Source organism: Populus alba, chromosome 4 (assembly GCF_005239225.2).
Source record: "Populus alba chromosome 4, ASM523922v2, whole genome shotgun sequence".
NCBI classification, from domain to species: Eukaryota; Viridiplantae; Streptophyta; class Magnoliopsida; order Malpighiales; family Salicaceae; genus Populus; species Populus alba.
The window spans coordinates 16,597,071-16,619,418 of record NC_133287.1 but is presented as its reverse complement, the minus strand read 5'-3'; the positions used below and the strand labels follow the sequence as shown (position 1 = coordinate 16,619,418).

Genomic DNA, 22,348 nt, shown 5'->3' with positions numbered 1-22,348 from the left:
TTTTTAATTTTTTTTTCAAAATTATCTTTATTAATTTTTTAAAATATTAAGCTGGTTGAAAATTTAACTATGTAGCTTTTTTCTTTAAAACATTGTGGATTGCTATAATGTTCTCATATATTTTTTTTTTCCATTTTATGATTTATTTATTCTTTTTTTTTTTTTCAAAATAGTCTTTGTAGATTTTATTTTTTATATATTAAGTTGGTTGAGAATTTAGCTTTGTAGTTTTTTTTTTTTAAAAAAAAAACAATATGGATTGCTACAGTGTTTCCTCACATATTTTTTTAAAAAATTATTTTTATCGAATTTATTTTTTTAATATTGAGCTGGCTGATAATATAGTTTTAGCTTTCCCCGCATGTTTTTTTTTTATTTTTTTATTTTCTTTTTATTTTTTTCCAAAATTGTCAATTTTTACATTTTTTTTTAGAATTATTTTTGTTGATTTTATTTTTTTTTGCAATCGAGCTGGTTGAAATTTTAGTTTTTTTTGGTTTTTTTTCTTTAAAATACTGTAGCTTTCCCCGCATGTTTTTTTTCTCGCTTTTGTTTCTTCTTTTTTTTAACATGTTTTTTTTTTCATTTTTTTTTACCCCAAATTGACTTTTTTTTTAAAAAATAGTCTTTATCAGTTTTTTTTTTTATATTGAGCTGGTTGAGAACTTAGCTTTATAGCTTTTTTTTTTAAAAAAAAAAACACTATGGATTGCTACAGTGTTTCCCTTACATGGTTTTTGTTTGTCTGCTGTGTTTCCTCCACATGTTTTTTTTTTTAAAATTATCTTTGTCGAATTTATTTTTTTAATATTGAGTTGGTTGAGAATTTAGCTTTAGCTTTAGTTTTCCACACGTTTTTTTTTGTTTTTTTAAATTTTTCCCAAAATTTTCTTTCTAATTTATATTTTTTTTTCATAATTATTTTTTGTTGATTTTTTTTTTAACTATTGAGCTGATTGATAATTTAATTTTTAAATTTTTTTTTTCTTTAAAACACTAGATTGCTGCAGTGATTCTCTACATGGTTTTTTATTAAATAATTTTTTTTTCAGAATTATCTTTGTCGATTTTTTTTTTTTATATTAAGCTGATTGAGAATTTAGCTTTGTAGTTATTTAAAACACTGCAGATTACTACAGTGTTTTTCCACATGATTTTTTCCTTGCTACAGTGTTTCCCCACATGTTTTTTTTGTCGATTTTTTTTCCAAATATGTTTTTGTCAAATTTATTTTTTTCATACTGAACCGGCTAACAATTTAGCTTTTTTTTTCCTTAAAACATCGTTGATTGCTGCAATGTTTTCCCATATGCTTTTTTTTGTTATGTTTTTTTTAAATGGTCTTTGTTGTTTTTATTGTTTTTGATATTGAGCTGGTTAAAAATTACAACTGTAGATTTTCCAAAATTTTTAAATTTTTATTTGTTTTAATATTTTTTATGCAAAAAAAATGACCTGCGGCATCGCGCGGGTCAAGTGTCTAGTTCTTATATATATGAAAGCTGCTTGAAAAAATATACCACAACCAAAGAATCTTATTTTTCTTAAAAAGGGTAAAAAGTATCTAAACTTTGGATAATTCGTAAAATTAGCACATTTATTTTTAAAATTTGGTAGAACAACACACTTTAATTTTTTTTTTTGACAAAATATCATATTTTTGCAAGTCGATGTTAAAAACCATAACATTTAAATGATGTTGTATTTCATAATTATGATATTTAAATTGATAATATTATAAAAAATTACGATAAAATTTTAATTGATGTCGTTGATATTTCATTGCTCAAGATGGTACTGATTAGACCGAGAAAGGGATCCAGGGGATGATCGTGAGCTGACTTAAAGTACGAATTTTCAGTTAGTTTTTTGTTTTTTCTTAATTTTCTCTACGAGATGCACATCCTCTTCAATGTTTAGTACTGTGATTTTCTCACCATGTGGACCTGGGACAATGGCTTCCTAGGCTTTAGAATGCTTATCTAACTCTAAGATCTCAATTACGAGCTTTTGTAAGTATGATTATTGTTATTTTTTAAAGTATTTTTCATTTAAAAAAATATATTAATAATAATTTTTTTATTTTTTAAAAATTATTTTTGAAATCAGTACATCAAAATGATTTGAAAATATTAAAAATATATTAATTTAAAGTAAAAAAAAAAAATTTTTTTTTTTGAAAAAAAAAAAACACTTTTTCCACCACAAATGCCAAACACCCTCACTTAAAGTAAAAGTATATTATTTCATCAAAAACTTTTGCTGCTGTATTAATTCTCTGTTTATTTTAAATTTATGTGTTAATTGTCAATTTTTTCCCCTAAAGTTTGCAGACCCCCGAGTCAAAAAGTTTGGTCACTCGTGCAAATATAGCACGAGGAACATGATTAGTTTAAAGAGAACGATGTAGTTTCGAAAGCCAGTGTTTATGAAATGATTATCAAATTAAATTAATATAAAAAGGTGATGTATTGCAGCTTGTTACCATCGATTTTTTCTTGGCTGTGTCTGGGTGGGCAGTTGTCGGTTAGTGAATGCCTTTCATTTCAATACACAACGATTTTCATTTATAACCTGGCATGCATCGTCGATCGATGAACATTTAAAATAAAATTTTTTGGATCTGTGGGTAAAATTGTTTTTAAAAATATGTTTTGTTTATAAATATATTAAAATAATATTTTTTATTTTTTAAAAATAATTTTTAATAAAAGATTATGAAAATAATCTAAAAACATCAAAAATATATTATTTTAAATAAAAAAAATTTTAATTTTTTTTTTCAAAATCACTTTAGAAACATAAAAACAAAAAAGGTCTTAAAAAAAAAAAACACTCTACAAAACAACAAGTGATAGATGTTGTTTTTTTACTTGAAAATATTTAAAAATAATATTTATTTTATTTTTTGTTTATAAATATATTAAAATAATATTTTTTTATTTTTTTTAAAATAATTTTTGATATCAGATTATCAAAATAATCTAAAAATATAAAAAATATATTATTTTAAATTAAAAAATAATGTTTTTTTAAAATTTTTTTAAAATTACTTTAGAAACATAAAAACAAATAGGATCTAAACACTCTATAATACAAACAAGTGATAAATGCTGTTTTTTTGGCTTGAAAATATTTAAAAATAATATATATATATTTATACAAGGAGGATTAAAATTAATTTTTTTTTTAAATTAAAAAATATACAAGACTCCTGTGGGCCCAAACACCTCTAGATATAAATTATTTTGCTTTTTCTTTTTTCTCACATAAAAAGGTTGACATTTTTCAGTTTTCTTGTTGTTATCGTAAGAAAAAACTGGTTTTGCTTTTGTCTCTGTAAAGGGGAATTAACAAAAGGAAAGTTGTTCAAGCCAGACGGACTGCTTGACGGGAAAAAGGAGAGGGTGGAAGTTGAAAATAGGATCCAAAGACGCCTCGCAGCTATAAAAAAAAAACCTGAAACAGAAACAGCGAGAAAAAGGGTAATCTATGATCAGACTCTACAGCTATCAAATATATTTCAGTTTCGTCCCTCGTTTATCGGAGACTTCAGCAAAACCACTTATTTATCACGATTGATTCAATATCATCCCTTCATTTAACAGTCGTCTATTTTCACACCAAACTCTTCATCATAGTCACGTGCATAACATTTTCCCTCCACTTCGAGGCTTAGATGCGTTTTGAATCGAGTTCTAAATGGTTTTTCAAGAAAATTTTAAAAAAATGTGTTTAATTTTTTTTATATTTTTAGATTGTTTTAATATGTTGATATTAAAAATATTTTTTTTGAAAAATTTAAAAAATATTATTTTAATATATTTCCAAACAAAAAATACTTTAAAAAATAACCGCTTTAATACTCTTAAATATTTTCTTAGACTATGTAAAAAACAATAAATTCTTATTTTGTGAGCCATGCACAACATGATATACCATATCATAAGTGTACATAACCAACATTTGCAAACATAAATCCATTTTATTTATAGAAAAAATAAATCATTTGAAAAATAATTTATTTTATGATGTTGGTTATTTCATCACAAATAAAGTTATTTATGTTTGATGTAAAATAAAATTCACTTTATTTTCTATTTTTTTTTCTTATAATATAATTCATATGATTTCATATAAATGTTTTGCCGGTGAAGTGAATTTTATAGTCCAACCAAGGTAGAATGTCTCATGCAAAAGCAAGATAAAATAAAACTGGACCACTACAATTCCCATGTAAGATAATCTAAACGTTTATATAATTTAATTTGTTTAAATAAATAAATTAAATATGATATAAATCTTATAAAATAATTTAGATATTTCTAGTACAAGACATCATTTTTATATCTTAAATATTTATATTATTTGATCAAGATCCTATCACAAATTTAGATTTCAATAAATGAAAAAATAATTCTAAGAAAAATATTTTTGTACAAATAAACAAGGCTCTAATAACCTATTTTTTCCTACAATTTTAACAATAAAAATAATATATATTGATTTTTTGCATATAAAAATCAGATTTTTTAGTCGAGTTTCGGTGTCCAAACTGGTGCTTTCGATGAATAATTTCTTATACCCTCTTGCATAATTAGAAGACGTAGAAAATAAACTCATTTACCACGTGCACCACAACGCTAACATCAAGTATATGAAAAGCTAATACATTTTCCATTAGAATAAACGAGGAAATATCTTGTAGATCGAGACTAAATGGAAACATTTGGGATACTTAGAGGGTATGAATGTAAGTTTATCAAACAAAAAAAAAACGGACATCCACACTTCCGAGGGAGCGAGGGAGCGAAGATGAAAGAGAAAACAATGGCAGAAGCAACAATAAGAGAAACAAAACCAACAGCAACCTTACCTCTCCATCTCCTCCCTTCTCTTTCACCTATCACCCCGCCTCCTTCCTCCATATAAACCCTAAAGACAAGATCAAGCCTTAAAAGCACGCGCATTCCCTCTATCTGGCATAATAACATCAAGTATGTTTCTGTAAATCGTACAAAAATCAATCAATTTAATTCTCCGTCTCTCTCACAATGGAGTCGTTGATCGAGCTATGCGACCTAATTTCACAGAACCCTGCACAATTCGCTGACAAATTGACTTGGCTATGCAATCGCTGTCCTCAACCGGAGGTTCTCTTAGCCGGATCGCCTAGGGTTTCTCACTCACAGATCAATGCAATCCTTGCGATTTCTCGATTCCTCTCCAAAACCCTCGACCACACCGATAACCTTCCAAAATCACTAATCCTCACCTTCTATCGCTCAATTCCGATCTCGTTTCACCCTTCCTTCTGGCCACAATCATTCCCCAACGACTCGATCGCGTCCTTTTTCACCGATTTCCTGGCGTACGTCTCAAAGTCGGCCGAATTGGATCCGGATTTCGCTGTCGATGTTGCCGGACTTGTTGGAGAAGTTGTCGTGGCTGCGATCGGGAACAATGCCGGTGAGAATTGGGAGAGTTCGGCGATTTCTAGGGTTTTCTTGATTGCGTTAACGAAGAATTTTGTTCCAATTTTGCCGGAGGATGGAGAGAAGTTGATTACGTGTCTTTTAGATCAGTTTAACCTGCCCGTACAGGTGCCGTCGTCACCTAGTGAACGAATTGGGATGAATTCTGGAACATCTTCGTCACAGAGTTCTCCATTGAGCAATAATGTGAATAGTCATAATAGTAGTTACAGTGCCCATAATGAGATTTCGAGTATGGTGAATGATTTGAGTCAAATGTCAGTATCTTCGTCGAGTGCATTGACGACAGTTGTGGCGAATGGGAGTGGAGTCACGTGGAAGAGTGGATTGGAGACAATGGGGGTGGGACTTGATGGAGGTGGGGTATTGAGTAGGCAACAAGTGGCTTCATTCGAGGAAGAGAGTGTGGAGGGATTGGAGAAGCAGGAGATCGCATTCAAGTTGATTGGACTTGTTTTGGATTGTGCTAGGATAGACAACAAGCTTTTGGATCAAGTTAGGTTAATTGCTAAGAAGCAGCTTCAATCTCTCTCTGCATTTTTGAAGGTAAATACTGCCGCTATCATTATCATATTATTGTTGTTTTTGTGTGTGTGGGAATGGTTCTTAATGTGTTTCAGAGGAAAGATAAATGGAATACATTGAGGAAAGGCAAGGGAAACTTAGTAGTGGCAAGGGTACAAGTGTATGAAGGTGCTTTTAGTGCATTCCACTGGAAAAATTTAATCATTGATATTTTTGGGTATTTATTGGCTGCGTGTGAAGCTAAGCATGCTTATATGATGAATTGATTTTGGATTCACTGTTACATTTTAACACAAGAGGTTTCTCTCAGGAGAAACCATGGATTGGGAACTTGTCACAGTAAAAGCTTGAAATAGGAAATCGGTTATGGGTTCTCTCTATTCATATTTGCATGCATTTGGGGATATAAATGTCTGGGCTAGTTTTATTTGCGTGTATGCATGCGTGTAAGCACATGTGTGTGTGTGTGTGTGTGATAAATGAGTGTGCTTGTGACCTCGTACTGTAGCAGGGAATATAAATAACAAAATTGTTGAATTTAAGGGTTGATAGGGGAAAATTGGTTATGTTGGCAGATACGGAAACGGGACTGGAATGAACAGGGACAACTTTTAAAAGCAAGAGTCAGTGCAAAACTTTCTGTCTATCAAGCTGCAGCCAGGATGAAAGTTCAGAGTCTTGCATCTCTTGATGTGGATGGCAAGACATCCAAGAGGTTGGTGCTTGAGACTCTGGCATTGTTGATGGATGCTGCAGAAGCCTGTTTGTTCTCAGTGTGGCGGAAGCTGAGAATTTGTGAAGAGCTGTTCAGCTCATTGCTTGGTGGGATTGCACAAATCGCGGTAACCAGAGGAGGTCAGCCAATGCGAGTCCTGCTTATTCGCCTTAAGCCGCTTGTGCTGGCTGCATGTGCACAGGTATGTGTTATGGATAGTTTCCAATTTTGCTTGTACAAGCATGCAACATGGTCTGTAATGTTGTTCATTCCAATTGTAACAGGCTGATACCTGGGGTGGCAGTCAGGGAGTAATGTTTGAGATTGTCATGAAGACAAGTTGTCAGATAATTGAATCTGGCTGGACAAAGGATCGGGCTCCTGTAGACACTTTCATCTCTGGTTTGGCCTCCAGCATACGTGAACGAAATGATTATGATGAACAGGTTGGTTAATATTACAAGCAACAGGCTCTAATGCATCCATAACTTTGATATACAAATCACGGACACTTTCTCTGTGCCTGTCTGCTTGTCCAAGTTAATTTGGGAGGGCATATCTTGTTTCTTTTTCTTAATTATTCTTATATTCACTATGAATGAGAACATCAAAATGTTCTCATCCTTTTTTTTTTGGGGTGAGATTATAATGACAGTAACAGAAGTTGTTTGCTCGCTAGGATTATAACCTCTTAATCATGGAAACCTTCACGCCCTAGTTCAGAGTTTCCAATTTTTTAGCGATCCCTTTTTCAAATTCATTCTCTGTTTACTAGTTGTGCTGATTTTCAGGTTGAGAAGAAGCAGGGAGTTCCTGCTGTGCAGCTTAATGTTATTCGCTTGCTTGCTGATTTGACTGTTTCCGTTAACAAGTCTGAAGTGGTAGACATGATTTTGCCACTTTTTATTGAAAGCTTGGAAGAGGGCGAAGCTTCAACTCCTGGTTTATTGCGACTTCGAGTATGGAATCTGTCTTTGGAGCAATTTATTATCTGATATAGATTTTATTTGCTTGTATCTACTCGTTCATTTTTATTGGTGGCCATTTCAATTGGTAATTTACTATTTTGCATCTTAATTTGGAGGCATGTTATCTAACTTCTTTCTCTCCTTAACTTCTTGCAGCTTCTTGATGCCGTTTCTCGAATTGCAAGTTTAGGTTTTGAGAAGTCATATCGTGAGACAGTTGTTCTTATGACAAGAAGTTACTTAAGTAAACTATCAAGTGTAGGGTCTGCTGAAAGCAAAATATTGGCAGCAGAAGCCACCACAGAACGTGTTGAGGTATGCATTGTTTATAATGATCAGTCATGTATAATGTCTTTAAGATGGTTGATGGTGGTTTATCTTATCATATGGTGGCTCACTTGTTCCATCACATTCTAGACTCTTCCTGCAGGATTTCTTCTGATTGCTAGCAGGCTTGAAAATAAGAAATTGCGTTCAGACTATCGTCATCGATTGCTATCTCTGTGTTCAGATGTAGGCCTGGCTGCTGAATCTAAAAGTGGAAGGTAGATATCTTTTTCTTTATGTGGAATCTCTTGTTTTATTTTCCTACCACACAAATTATTTTCCCTCATTGCATTGTGTTTCTGGTGTTGTTCTGCCTGGTACTCCAATTGTTGCAGGAGTGGAGCAGATTTTCTAGGACCTCTGCTTGTTGCTGTTGCTGAAATATGCTCTGATTTCGATCCCGCTGTGGATGTGGAACCATCACTCTTGAAATTGTTCCGCAACCTGTGGTTCTATGTTGCTCTTTTTGGTCTAGCACCTCCAATTCAGAAAATTCAACAACCAACAAAGTCAGTTTCAACTACACTGAACAGTGTGGGAAGCATGGGCACAATTGCTCTTCAAGCAGTGGGTGGACCATACATGTGGAATGCACAGTGGTCGTCTGCTGTTCAGCGAATTGCTCAAGGGACTCCTCCCCTAGTAAGTTGATTGCAAAAGGTTACTAAATGATTTGTTATTTACTAATAATATTTTTCCTGTTTGCTTTGAAATAGTGCCAAATGCCATCAACTTGTTTTTTCTTAGTTTGTTTAATTTTATAAGTTGCTGCAACAAATTGCTGTTCTGAAATGCATATGTTACACGCTCTACTAATCAGTTTTTTTTTTTTTTTTTTTTTTTTTTTTTTTTTTAAATTTTTGCCCCTGACATGACTTTAACTGAACCTATGAAAAGTTAACACAAGATTGCATGTAAAGTAACGTTGCTAGAACATGGCTCTACATCACCCTTGGTAGAACAATTAAATAGGAAAAAAAAAGTATGTTATTTTTGCAATTTTATAATGGGGCCACTTACAGTGACCTGAGTTTGCAAATGAATTGATCGTTTTCTGAATAAATTGTAAATTATAGTGAAATGTATCTGAATTGGAACAACATTGTCTGATATTGGTAGATACACAACTCTAATGTCTTCTGACAAGAATTTTAATGATTGCAATATGTTTAAGTTCTGCTTATATTGGTTTTCCATTTATTCATATATTTATGTTTCTGTTTTTTCTTTTCTTTTCTTCCTTCCTTCCTTCCTTTTTTTTTTTGGGTATCAGGAGAGGCCCTGGTGAATGGGTTTACTATTCAAATTAGGGAGGTTGTTAGTCTGTCAGTATTTCTCTCTTCTTTCATGCATATGTTTCTTCTTTATCACCATGCCAGTTTTAATAATAGGACTTTTGTCCTGCAAGATGACCAATGTTTAATATCAACTGTACAAGAAGATCAATTTTTTGTTTGTCTTGTAGATTGTAGTAATCTGAGACTCGTAAGAAATTGGGTTAAGATCATCATTTTGATGGTAAGGTGTTTAGTGTGTCAATTACTATATACTGGGCATTTATGGATTAAATATAAAACCGATAACTTGAAGTGGTTTCCTTTTCACTATCAAACTAGAATCTTTTTGCTATATATGCTTTTGCACTCTAAAGTATTGCCTTCCTTAATATCTTAATTGATTTTGGATTGATTAAGAAGTTCTGCCTTTTGAATTGGCCTGCTTTACTTTCGTTCTTAATTATATCACTCCAACTCTAACTATTTTAGAGAGCATTTCTATGGATTTTACACTTACTTGAGTTTGACATAATTGTGTATTCCAGGTTGTTAGCTCAGTAAAATGGCTCGAAGATGAATTGGAACTCAATGCCCTTCACAATCCTGGAAGTCGTCGGGGCAGTGGCAATGAGAAAGCAGCTTCAACCCAAAGATCTGCTCTTTCAGCTGCTCTAGGTGGCAGAGTTGATATTGCAGCTATGAGCACAATTTCAGGTTCTATAGATTTCTTAGCATGTTGTTGCACTTTAAATTTGTGATTCTGGTGGTGTTTAATTGTTTTCATCTTTATGCATCTTTCTTTAGTCATCTTGAAAATTTGGTTGTTTAAGGACCTTATTTGGTGGAATCTTCCTTGTTAATGTTCATGAAATATAAATTTTCAAGTCAGCTTTAATTTTGGTGTCCCAATCATGTGTGTTGTTTGCACATTGGTTTTACAGGTGTGAAGGCAACCTACCTTCTTGCTGTAGCATTTTTGGAGATAATACGCTTCAGCAGCAATGGCGGCATCCTTAATGGTGTTGCTAGTTTGAGTGCTTCTAGAAGTTCCTTCAGCTGTGTCTTTGAGTATCTAAAAACTCCAAATCTCATACCGGCTGTGTTCCAATGTTTAACAGCTATTGTTCATAGGGCGTTTGAAGCAGCAGTATTCTGGCTGGTATTTTTCAATTCATTCCATTTAAAGCCTTTCTCTGGCAATGCCCTTCCATTTGTATTTCTACTCATGCAGGGAAAGTTGATTCTTCCCTATAGTGCTTATTTATTGTAAGGAAGGTGTAAATTTTGTAATAATGCATCCCTGTATCTTCTCTGTAAAGTGCCAATTATAATCCCTATAATTCTTCCTCCCAGGACTTCACTTCAGTGAGACAACTAGTGATATCATTTTTGTTCTCATACTTTGTTTAAAATGAAACAAATTTGCTCCTATAGCCGTGGATGATTTTCAAGTGTGACACTAAGTGACTTTTGATTTCTTGTTTCACTGGGACTGTTCTTTGTAGTAGATATAGAAATGGTACCTTTACCTTGTAATATGATTTTTGCTTACTGCTTTCTTCCCCTCTTATCACATTGTGAACATCATTAATGCTTTGATATGGTTTCAGGAAGATCGAATAACTGAAACAGGCAATGAAGCCAATGTTAGAGAATCAACACTTTTCTCCCATGCCTGTTTTCTTATAAAAAGCATGTCTCAGAGGGAGGAACACATTCGAGATACTTCTGTAAGCTTGCTGACTCAGCTTAGAGATAAGTTTCCTCAGGTATGTTGTTCAGTAATGCTGTTTGCATTAGATTGTCTTTTGTTTTTCCTTTTTTCCTGTGATCCACAACTTCCCTCATCTTATATGGAAGAAACGGAACTACATATATGCAGGTTTTGTGGAATTCATCTTGTTTAGACTCCCTGCTTTTTTCAGTTCACAACGACTCACCTTCTACGGTTATTAATGATCCTGCTTTGATAGCGTCTATTCGTTCTTTGTACCAAAGGATTGTGAGGGAATGGATCAGCATATCACTTTCATATGCTCCATGCACTAGCCAAGGTCTGCTTCAGGTTGGTTTTACAATATCTCCACAATCAGATGAAGTTGATTTTGATTTCTTTATTTGCTATGTGAATGTCTGTGACAAAGCTGTTGTGCTCGAGTTTTTTCTGATATTTCTTGCAATTTAGTCAGAATCATGCATGCTCTCTTGTATGCTTGTGTCATGCTTCATTTAAACAAGGTCTTATACTAGTCAAATGGTTATGCGGTTATGCGAAACAGAAGTTTCCCTTCTATAGTATTGACAGTTGGCAATGATCAATTATTAATCTGTTTTCTCAATGGTTATATATTTTGATGATAAACATTTGGTATCTCAATAATTATCAAAGATTTGCTTGGAGTAAAGTGTGAATTTCAGATGTAGTCACATTTTCTTTTTAAGATGCACTCAGTTTGGATGGTCCCCTCCCTATTTTGGGTGACCTACTGGTTTTTTATATAAGCTGCCTATGAATTACAAGTACTACTTTCCTTGACTTACTGGAATTTTGTTTAGTTCTGCATTTCATTGTAAATCCTTTTGAATATTTTTATGGAAATTAAGCTTCTTGATGTTTGATGAGGATGATCTTGTTTATTTTATAGAGTTTCCACTTTTCATTAAAATTACTTGTGTTTATTTCGTTTTCTTATGGGTTTTTGTTCCTTTGTTTGTGGTTCCAAACACTGTAGGAAAAGCTTTGCAAGGCAAATACGTGGCAGAGAACGCAACATACAACTGATGTTGTTTCTCTTTTAACTGAGATACAGATTGGGAATGGTAAAAATGATTGGACTGGCATACGAACAGCTAACATTCCTGCAGTCATGGCTGCTGCAGCAGCTGCTTCAGGAGCAAACTTCAAATCGACGGAAGCTTTCAACTTGGAGGTGCTCAGTACTGGTATCGTCAGTGCAACAGTTAAATGCAACCATACTGGAGAAATTGCAGGCATGAGAAGGTTGTATAATAGCATTGGTGGATTTCAATCTGGTGGCACACCAACAGGTTTTGGTGGTGGTCTTCAAAGGTTGATATCTGGAGCATTTTCTCAACAACCACCAGCCGAGGATGATGCATTTAATGAGATGCTACTTAATAAGTTTGTGCATCTTCTTCAGCAATTTGTCAGTGTTGCAGAAAAAGGTGGGGAAGTGGACAAGTCACAGTTTCGTGATACATGTTCTCAGGCCACTGCATTTCTTCTCTCAAATCTGGTAAAATGATGCTCCCCATCTTGTCATTGATTTCCTTGCTGTTAAGCTCAACTACTTTTGGGTCTTACCTTTTCTCTTTCATCTGTTTGATTTATTCTTTGGTGCTAGGCTTCCGAGTCAAAATCAAACGTAGAAGGCTTTGCTCAACTTCTACGTCTTCTTTGCTGGTGTCCAGCGTATATTTCTACACCTGATTCGATGGAAGCTGGTGTTTTCATTTGGACTTGGTTGGTTTCTGCAGCTCCGCAACTCGGTTCTCTTGTGCTTGCAGAGCTAGTGGATGCCTGGTTATGGACAATTGATACAAAACGAGGAGTTTTTGCTCATGAAGTGAAGTATTCTGGACCCACTGCAAAACTGAGACCTCAGCTAGCCCCTGGGGAACCTGAATCGCAGCCTGAAATTGATCCTGTCGAACAAATAATGGCACATAGAATATGGGTTGGATTCTTCATTGACCGTTTTGAGGTTAGGAATTATTTATAATTGGCAGTTACATATTCTGTTATCAGTTTTCATTCTTTTGTATTTATTGGAATGCATTCTAGGTGGGATAATGTGTTTTTTAGTGGTATTCAGTATTCACATGCAGGAGTTTGCACACTAGAGTTAGATACTAACATTAAATTTATATATCAGTTGTATTTGTTTTGCAGCAATAAGCAAATAGTTTTCCTATTCCATTAAAATACTGTGTGGTTTGGTGTTGTACAGGTAGTTCGACACAATAGTGTTGAGCAACTCTTGCTTCTTGGCCGGTTGTTGCAGGGGACAACCAAATCTCCCTGGAACTTTTCATGCCATCCAGCAGCTACTGGCACTTTTTTCACTATCATGCTTCTTGGTCTCAAGTTCTGTTCATGTCATTCCCAAGGCAATTTGCAGAATTTCAAAACAGGGCTTCAACTGCTGGAAGATCGTATTTATAGGTCACTTCCATTGACTGCACTTCAAATTTGCTGCATATTCTCTTTATGCTTCAATGACTGTTTACTCAGCCCCTAGTAACTGAAAGAAGAAAGTTGTATCATATATTTGAAATAATCTGCTAATAAAAAAATTAAAAAAAGGAAAAAAGAAAAAGTACTGAAAAGTGAAAAGAATGAAATAATCTGAAAATGGAATCTTTTGGTGATTGAGGATTGGGGTCTCTATGATTGGTTTATTTTTTTGTGTGCTTGTGTGTTGGTCGGGGTAGGGGATTTGGAAAACTATTGAAGTAGGTCAATGTGCTGGTTATTTTCCTGCAAAAGGAAATGTCGACGAGGATGGTATTCTCAGTTACTTTGTTAGTGGCCTTATCTGTTGCATTGTTGCTTAACCAATATTTTTGTGGTTCTGCTAGACACCTCCAATGCCTGAGTTAACTAGGTTGGCTTGGGAGCACTATTGGTTTGGTTTCAAAGTTCTTTATTGATGATGATTAAATGCTTTACGTGTTGCGTCATTTGAGGATTGGAAATCATGTTTGGTGCATGTTTCAGGGCCTGTTTGGGTTGGTTTGCTTTTGAGCCTGGATGGTTTGATGCAAACAATGTGAATTTTGCCCATAGTGAGGCTCGATCTGTCTCCCTATTTGTTCACTATATTTCTAATGATGGTCAGTCTGATGCAAGAGGAAGGGGGCATGAGAATGGGACTTATTCGGTTGATATGGTAAGATTATTGCATTTGTTGCATGTGGAATCAATCGCCATGCATAGATCTAAGACATACTTCTTCCACATTTTAATACTTGTATAGATCCTCATCCAATTTTTTTATCACTATCCTATGGTTCTAAATGTATGTGCTTTTTTCACATCCATCTACTGAAGTGGAAGTTCTAGGCACTTCAAAAACACTTTATTCCATTTTTCAAATAATCTAGTAAACTCATGTAATCCTATATGTAAAACAATTTTGGATAACCTTTTGTGGATCTCCTAAAACAGAAATGTGGAGATACAATATATGACCTTTTTTTTTGTGTGTTGGGGGCAGCTTCAATAGTTGTTTGAATCTCGGAGCTTGCCTTTGTATTGTATTAGTGGATTAATAAAAAGAAGTGATTACAGAATGATCAGTATCACCCTGTATGGGGCCAGATGGAGAACTATGCTGCAGGAAGAGAAAAACGGAGGCAGCTTCTTTTAATGCTATGCCAGAATGAAGCTGATAGGCTTGAAGTTTGGGCACAACCTACTAACTCTAAGTAAACCTTCACAATTCTATGCAATAAATTAATATTCTGTTGCCTAGTTTTTGAAGATGTTCTTATACCAACTTTCATGGAGGTTTTTTCATCATAAGGCATGCCATTAGTTTCTTAAGATCTTGCTCCTTTTGTGTTTCCATTTCAAGGGAAAATACATCTTGGCCAAAAATCAGCTTAGAGAAATGGATTGAATATGCTAGGACTGCCTTCTCTGTGGATCCAAGGATTGCCTTATGCTTGGTCTCGAGGTTCCCAACAAATACTAATGTGAAAGCTGAAGTAACTCAACTAGTTCAGGTATGTATTGCCATATCTTAATTAGCAGGGGTGTAAAATTGCAAGGAACTGATGATATGAAACACCTGAATAAGAATTAACATTTGTAATTTAATTGTTGGTTAGAAGATTATATCATTTAGGAAAATCATCTTTTGAGTGGTTCTTATGGAGTGTGGAAGTATAAAAGCTTATTGGGAACTAGTTAAAAATCAATTTGAACCATTGGAAAGTGGAAAGTACGAGACTTCATGTTTAATTCTGTGCCACTAAATGATCTGCTATCATTTTCTTAGACTATGAAGTGGAAATATTATATAAAAACCGGAAACAAGAATATTTAAATTTTTTAAGCCGTGCTTGCAGATGGGATCTCTATTCTGCTGCACTTGCTTTATTTACATTTTTGCTAAAGTGATCTTCGGTATTTTTATGGTATCTTGTTTTCATTTTTACATTTTTCCTAATGTTCTAGTTATTGTTTAATTTCTTTCATTTTGAAGTATCATTGATGTTTTTTAGATCTTCTGTTTTTTTATAGCATCTTGTTTTTGTCTTGTTTGGCCATAATTTGTTTGTTCTTTCTTATTCTTTCGTTCTTTTTTCTTCTTGTTCATTTTTGGTTAGAACCTGATTCATTTTTTCCCTCCTGAATCTCTTCTATTCTTCTACTGTCCATGGGTATTTGATTTTCTTTAGGATTTTTGCCCATTAAAACATCATGATTTCCTTTGATATATAAATTTGAAGTCTAGATCCTAAAACATGACTCAAACAACAATGTTTTTTTTTGGCTTAAAGTATCCCTTAATTATCAGTGATGAGTTGAACCTTATATCATTTAATAACTATACAAATTTAACAAACCCAAGACCAGGGGCAAATTCAGCAATTGATAGTAGAGTTAGTTTGCATCTCTTGTTTATTAGGTGCTCTAGTGTAAGGTTGATATCATCGCATTCATTTTTTTGTAGCATTTCATTGTCGTGCATCCTTTTTGATACCTTGGTGTAGAAGTGTTTTGCCTCTTTGGATTGGAGCATGCTAAGCTTGTATCAGCTAAGTTGGGTTGAAATGGCCCAGTGTTGTCAAAGGCAAAAGGAGCTAAAAGGTGCCAGGCCTGTAAAATGCCTGAGGCACTAGGCGCACGCCTAAGCGCTTGCATGAATGAACCAAGGCGATATGATATAGATTAAAAAATATAATATGTATAATATTATATTATATAAATCTAAAATATATATCTTCCCAATTAAGATTAGATTATTAGAAAATCGAAAGGAAATATAAAATAGCATAACATAGTCATATAAAGTTATATTTTTCACCCTTAAAACAAAATAAGATAATTTAAAGTAGTCAAATAGATTAAAAAGCAAACTTAAATATCATCATCGTTATTCATTAATCTTTAAAAACATCTTCATCCATGCTTTCTTGTTTTGTACTTGTGTTGTTGTTCGTTGACTCTGTTCAACATAAAGTGTGGTTGGTGTTTCTCTTCAAGTGTCCTTATCTCCCACATTAATGATTTTTTATTCTTTTTTTACCCTAATCTTTGTTTTTTATAAAAATGCCCCTAAGTTGTTTCTTGTGGTAAATTAAAAAATGGACAAATAGGTCAAAACATAAATCAATTAAGAAGAAAAAAAGAAAAATCCAATAGAAAAAGAAGTATTTCAACCAGGCGCTCTCTTTAACGCCTAACGCCCACTCACGAGGCGCTCGCTTAGGCAATGCTTCATTGAAATTCATCGTTCAAGGCTAATAAAGGTGTTGTGGCCTTGCTAGAGTGCCTAGGCAAGCGCCTCCACACCTCTTGACACCACTGAAATGGCCTTATTTATTGTTTTAATTTGAAGTTAAAACTCAGTGCCCCTGGCTAATTCAAAACCAATGATTTGATAAAGAGTGATGAAGAAATGTGATCTTTTATCTTTTTTTTGATAAAATTTTTTTGGCGATTATTCTTGCCTAACTCTAAATTACTCTAATAATTTTGTTTGTAAATATCATCTATAAGCAAGGATATTCTTCTTTAGTTTTGTGGAAAGTTGGAATGGGAATGATTTATGTTGCCCATTGGTGATGCCAGCCGTCTTTAATTTTTCTGGTGTTTCCATTGCAGTCACATATTTTGGACCTCCGCTGCATACCTGAAGCATTGCCATTTTTTGTCACCCCAAAGGCTGTTGATGAAGATTCAGTGCTTTTGCAACAACTGCCTCACTGGGCTGCTTGTTCAATCACACAAGCACTTGAGTTCCTGACTCCTGCATACAAGGGTCATCCACGTGTGATGGCATATGTTCTTAGAGTTTTGGAGTCTTATCCTCCAGAACGAGTGACCTTCTTTATGCCTCAGCTAGTGCAGTCTTTGCGATATGATGACGGGGTGGGTTATCTAATGAATCTTGCCATTTGGGTTTATTTTAATTTTTCAGTTCAGGCTTGGTTGGGGAAGCCCTAACCCTATACTAAAAGAGGGGTTCTAGTGAGGTGGAGGATGGGCATATCAAATCAATTCGAACCTGTATAGTTCATATCGATTTATGTTGCATGAGATAAGCAAACCAAGGCAAAAATTTATTTTTATTTTTTTAAAAGGGGAAAAACTTCTTTTGTAAACATCTTTTATCCTCACCGACCTTTAGCCTCTTACTCATTGTAACCTCTCATCTATACTAGTGGAATTGTGGACAATCAGTTTGATGGGGAGTTGGATCAGTAGGGTCTAGTTTGTCTATTTAACCTTATAAAGCTCCAGAATTGAGACAGGGATTACATACTAGTCCTTTCTTGAGAATGGGATTTTAATACTGCCACCACAAATACGCAAGTATCTTCATATTCACTGGATCTGTGCTTATATTATTTTTGCAGAGGTTAGTAGAAGGATATTTACTCAGAGCAGCTCAGAGAAGTGATGTATTTGCCCATATTCTGATATGGAATTTGCAGGTGTGGAAAGATTCATGGATTTGTGTGGCTGAAATGTCTGCTAGTTACTAACATATAATAGTCTTATATTCTCTTCTCTCGGTTTCTATAAGTCGTGAGTTTCTTATGCATGGCAGGGTGAAACGTTTACATCAGAATCAAAGGAAGCTTCTTCTGGAAAGGTATATATAGGTTTTACTTTTAGTCAACCAGAACTCTTCCCTTTAGACATAATCTAAGCATTACTCTTGACACCACAGAAACTGTGAATAGTAATGACCCCTTTATGCATGGATACTTTATATGTAAGGTTAGGCATGTGTCCCAAGTGGGATATAAGTTTATTAGTTCGAATTTTGTTCATTTGACCCAGTAGAATACAAGAGTTCCACAATATATGAAAGGGATCAGAGGAAAGGCTTGAGAGATACCACCTTACACTGCTCCCTTACTGTATGTGTGTATTTGTCATATTTGGTTTTTGAGGAGCCTGGTCTTAATGGTGCATTGTGTCAGGAGGTTTTTGGCATTAGGAAAATGTATATACATATGCTAAAACACAGGACACTACAGGTGGTTGGTGAATATTAATAGCAAGTTTTGCAATCACAACCTGCTCTGTAAACAACCATGTCACATTGGATTACTTGAGATAAGTGTCACCTTTTGTTGATGTATGTACAATCTAGGGTGTTTTCATATCTAGGATATATGGGCTGTTCCTGAGATGCTACATGTGCATGTGCATCATGCTTAACTACTAGATTTATATATGCTTTTATTTCAGAATGTTTCCTTCCAAGCACTGTTGCCAGTTGTTCATCAGCATATTATTGATGGTTTCACTCCCAAGGCCCTGGACTTGTTTCGAAGGGAATTTGATTTCTTTGATAAAGTTACATCTGTATCTGGTGTTCTTTATCCACTTCCTAAAGAAGAACGCCGGGCTGGTATTCAGAGGTATACCCCTAATCTCTTAGGTAGCATTTGGATGCTGTTGTCCCCATTGTCTCCGTCTTTTTTGTCTTGTGACAGTAATCCAAAGCTACCTTAATGCCTAAGCTCACTCTGTTTATGGCTTGTATCTTGCTGTTGATGTTGCCCTTTGGCTTGCAACAATAGGGAGTTGGAGAAAATTGAATTGGAGGGGGAAGACCTTTACCTACCAACTGCTCCTAATAAGCTTGTGAGGGGTATCCGGGTGGATAGTGGAATACCTTTACAATCTGCAGCAAAAGTTCCCATCATGGTGACATTTAATGTGGTTGATAGGTTTGGGGACCGGAATGATGTAAAACCCCAAGCTTGCATTTTCAAGGTATGATTGTGAATAGATCACTGTCACTAAAATTTTTTTTGGACCCAAAAAAACTCTAGTTATAAAATCCCCTATAGAATGTACCACCAATGACACTGATATTAACAAATTCATATACATGATGAACCATATGCACATGTATTATTTATCTAAAGGGGTTTCCCATTTTCAGGCCATGTTATGTTTCTGATCACATAATTTAATGAGGCTTGCAGAAATTCTTTTGGATTTGAATGGAATAAATGGCATGGATGATAGAAAATGCGTCTTCCTTCGTGAACCAAATTTTGTCAGTTTTATGTTTTGGTTCTCATTTAAGCTGCATGATAATAGATGGCTTAATTGACATTTTCCATTTTTCAAGGTAGGAGATGATTGTCGACAGGATGTTCTTGCCCTTCAAGTGATAGCACTCCTTAGAGATATATTTGATGCAGTTGGAGTTAATCTCTACTTGTTTCCTTATGGTGTCCTCCCAACTGGCCCGGAGAGAGGTATAATTGAGGTCAGTGTTTGTCTGTAGCCTTTATTTTAGCTGTGCTTGTCTGGTGCAATGTTACCTGGAATACAACTCAATACAATATGCAGAATGAGAGCTAGAGCACAGTTTGCCATTTAGAGTGGAATGCGGTCCCAACAAGACATGTTCATATAGAGTTAGGAATGCCATTCCAGAAATGGTAATTTTGTAATTCAAGACTAATAGCCAATCTCTAAACATCAGACTTCCCAAAATATTAGTCCTCCTTCCATTCCCTTTTGATGTGGCAAGGCTCAACCTACCATCCTAAATTATCTATGCTGTTTTAAAAGAATCTTCTGTAATGTTGTATGTGTATTGCTTTTATGTTACTAACCATGTTTAATCACACAGGTTGTGCCTAAAACACGAAGCAGAAGTCAGATGGGTGAAACAACAGATGGCGGTTTGTATGAGATCTTTCAACAGGATCATGGGCCCGTCGGCTCTCCTAGTTTTGAAGCTGCACGCAAGAATTTTATCATTAGCAGTGCTGGTTATGCAGTTGCCAGTCTTCTACTTCAGCCGAAGGATAGACACAATGGGAATCTTCTTTTTGACAAGTACAAATCTTTTTATTCTTCTATTTTTATGGAAAGTAATTGTAATGGGTAGGGAGTCATGTTAGTTCATTCATGCATAAACATGCAATCCTAGTCAATATGGAAAGAAAAGGGGGGGAAGTGAAAAAAATAAACATAATTCCAAACACAAATTAAAGAAGTCATTAATTTTATTTTATCTTGTCTATCCATTTACTATCTCGATTGATCGCCCATTTTACCTTGTAGCTTAGCTAATACAACCAGTTCTTGAAAACCTAGAATTTAATATTAGGTTTAGGATTTTGAGAGAAGATTGACAACTTAACACTGCCATTCATGCCAATGCAGCGTGGGGAGGCTTGTCCACATTGATTTTGGTTTTATCTTGGAAACATCACCTGGTGGAAACATGCGCTTTGAGAGTGCGCACTTCAAGCTGAGCCATGAGATGACTCAATTACTAGATCCCTCTGGTGTTATGAAGAGTGAAACTTGGTTGCAATTTGTAAGGTAAGATTGGTGCTTGTTTTTGGATACTCTCCTGTTTCTGCTTTCATGGACAAGGATTCTGATAGGGTGAGTGTTTGGTTTCCCACCATTTGTCAACAGCTTGTGTGTGAAGGGGTACCTGGCGGCCCGCCGCTACATGGATGGGATAATCAACACTGTGATGTTGATGCTTGACAGTGGATTACCTTGCTTCAGTAGGGGTGACCCGATCGGAAATCTTCGCAGGAGATTTCACCCTGAGATGAGTGAGCGTGAAGCTGCCAATTTCATGATCCGTGTGTGCACAGATGCCTACAATAAGTGGACCACTGCTGGCTATGACTTGATACAATATATTCAACAAGGCATTGAGAAGTAAATAGAAACGTAAAGAGATAATTGTAAATGTACATGATTGCTTGTAGTTTTGTAATTGTTGTGTAGGTTTACAGCTGTGATTTTTTCAAGGGGTTTTGCACTTCAGAGAGATGAGGTAAATATTGGGAAAACGGCAAAATTCTAAAAATTGAGTCCTTGTAACCTGGTGGTGGATTACTTGTGCGGTTTGTAAGAATACTGTTTGTGGATCCTATACATAATGAAATTCATGGTTCTCTCGTTGCCAGTACAAGAAACAAGCCAAGAAGCCCCGCACCTCTCGCTCTTGAAACATCCTGGGAATTTGAGATTCCTTTCCTACCAGGTAATCTTCAATATTCTTCTTATCCTTGCCAGCTTTGTGTTGTTGACTGTTTAAGTGGCATGCTATAGAGTACGGGTAGTTTTTGCTTCCTTTTATATATATATATATATATATATATATATATATATATATAATGTGGCTGGACAAATGAAGAAATTGTTATACGGGGCTATCCTTTCTACATTATGTAGGAGGGGATAGATAAACTCACCTCTATCTCTCTCATTCCAAGTATAAGCAGCTGCTTAGTTTACCCAATTCTTTACGCAAGATCCACGGTGATCCATGACATGCAGCCCAATAAAGCCCATGTTCTTCTAGCTCATACCACCACCTTAATCGTTTATTTTATTTTATCTCATTCCGTTTTGAAAATGGCGTTAGCAAGTCTTTCTGATTTTTATATTATAGTGTGTTGTATTTTTTAATTTTTTTATTTAAAAATATATTAAAAAATATTTTTATTTTTATTTTTGATATTACAACATCAAAATTATTATAAAAACTAAAAAAAATTATTAATTTAATGCTTGTACAAGAGTAAAATGCATCCAAAAACAAGGAGGTACCGCACTTTCATACATTCAAAAATTTCTTTGTAGTCCATATAATAGAAATTGTCCAGAGTCTCGTACATTTAGAAAATTCTTGGTAATCCATATAATAGAAATACAATTTGCTAAACAGAATTATATTAAGAATCATATTATGCAGTTCCAAATCCTATTTTTTGGAAAGTGTCTTTTTCTTTAAGTGATTTCGATGAAAAGCTGATTCTTGAAAATTGATTGTTTTT

General features: G+C 34.5%; 1 protein-coding gene across 1 annotated transcript; it reads left to right on the top strand.

The window, feature by feature from the left end:
- Positions 1-4,785: 4,785 nt before the first annotated feature.
- Positions 4,786-21,463, top strand: LOC118039781 (phosphatidylinositol 4-kinase alpha 1). Its single transcript, XM_035046579.2, has 26 exons — positions 4,786-6,041; positions 6,596-6,937; positions 7,020-7,181; positions 7,527-7,694; positions 7,860-8,018; positions 8,121-8,248; positions 8,366-8,672; positions 9,853-10,021; positions 10,249-10,466; positions 10,918-11,076; positions 11,190-11,372; positions 12,040-12,564; positions 12,673-13,032; positions 13,279-13,493; positions 14,049-14,220; positions 14,622-14,758; positions 14,908-15,058; positions 17,166-17,432; positions 17,921-17,998; positions 18,115-18,159; positions 18,765-18,937; positions 19,100-19,295; positions 19,660-19,800; positions 20,170-20,378; positions 20,709-20,870; positions 20,970-21,463. The coding sequence occupies exons 1-26, from the start codon at positions 5,055-5,057 to the stop codon at positions 21,226-21,228; spliced, it is 6,072 nt and encodes a 2,023-aa protein (XP_034902470.1). The 5' UTR covers positions 4,786-5,054; the 3' UTR covers positions 21,229-21,463.
- Positions 21,464-22,348: the final 885 nt, after the last annotated feature.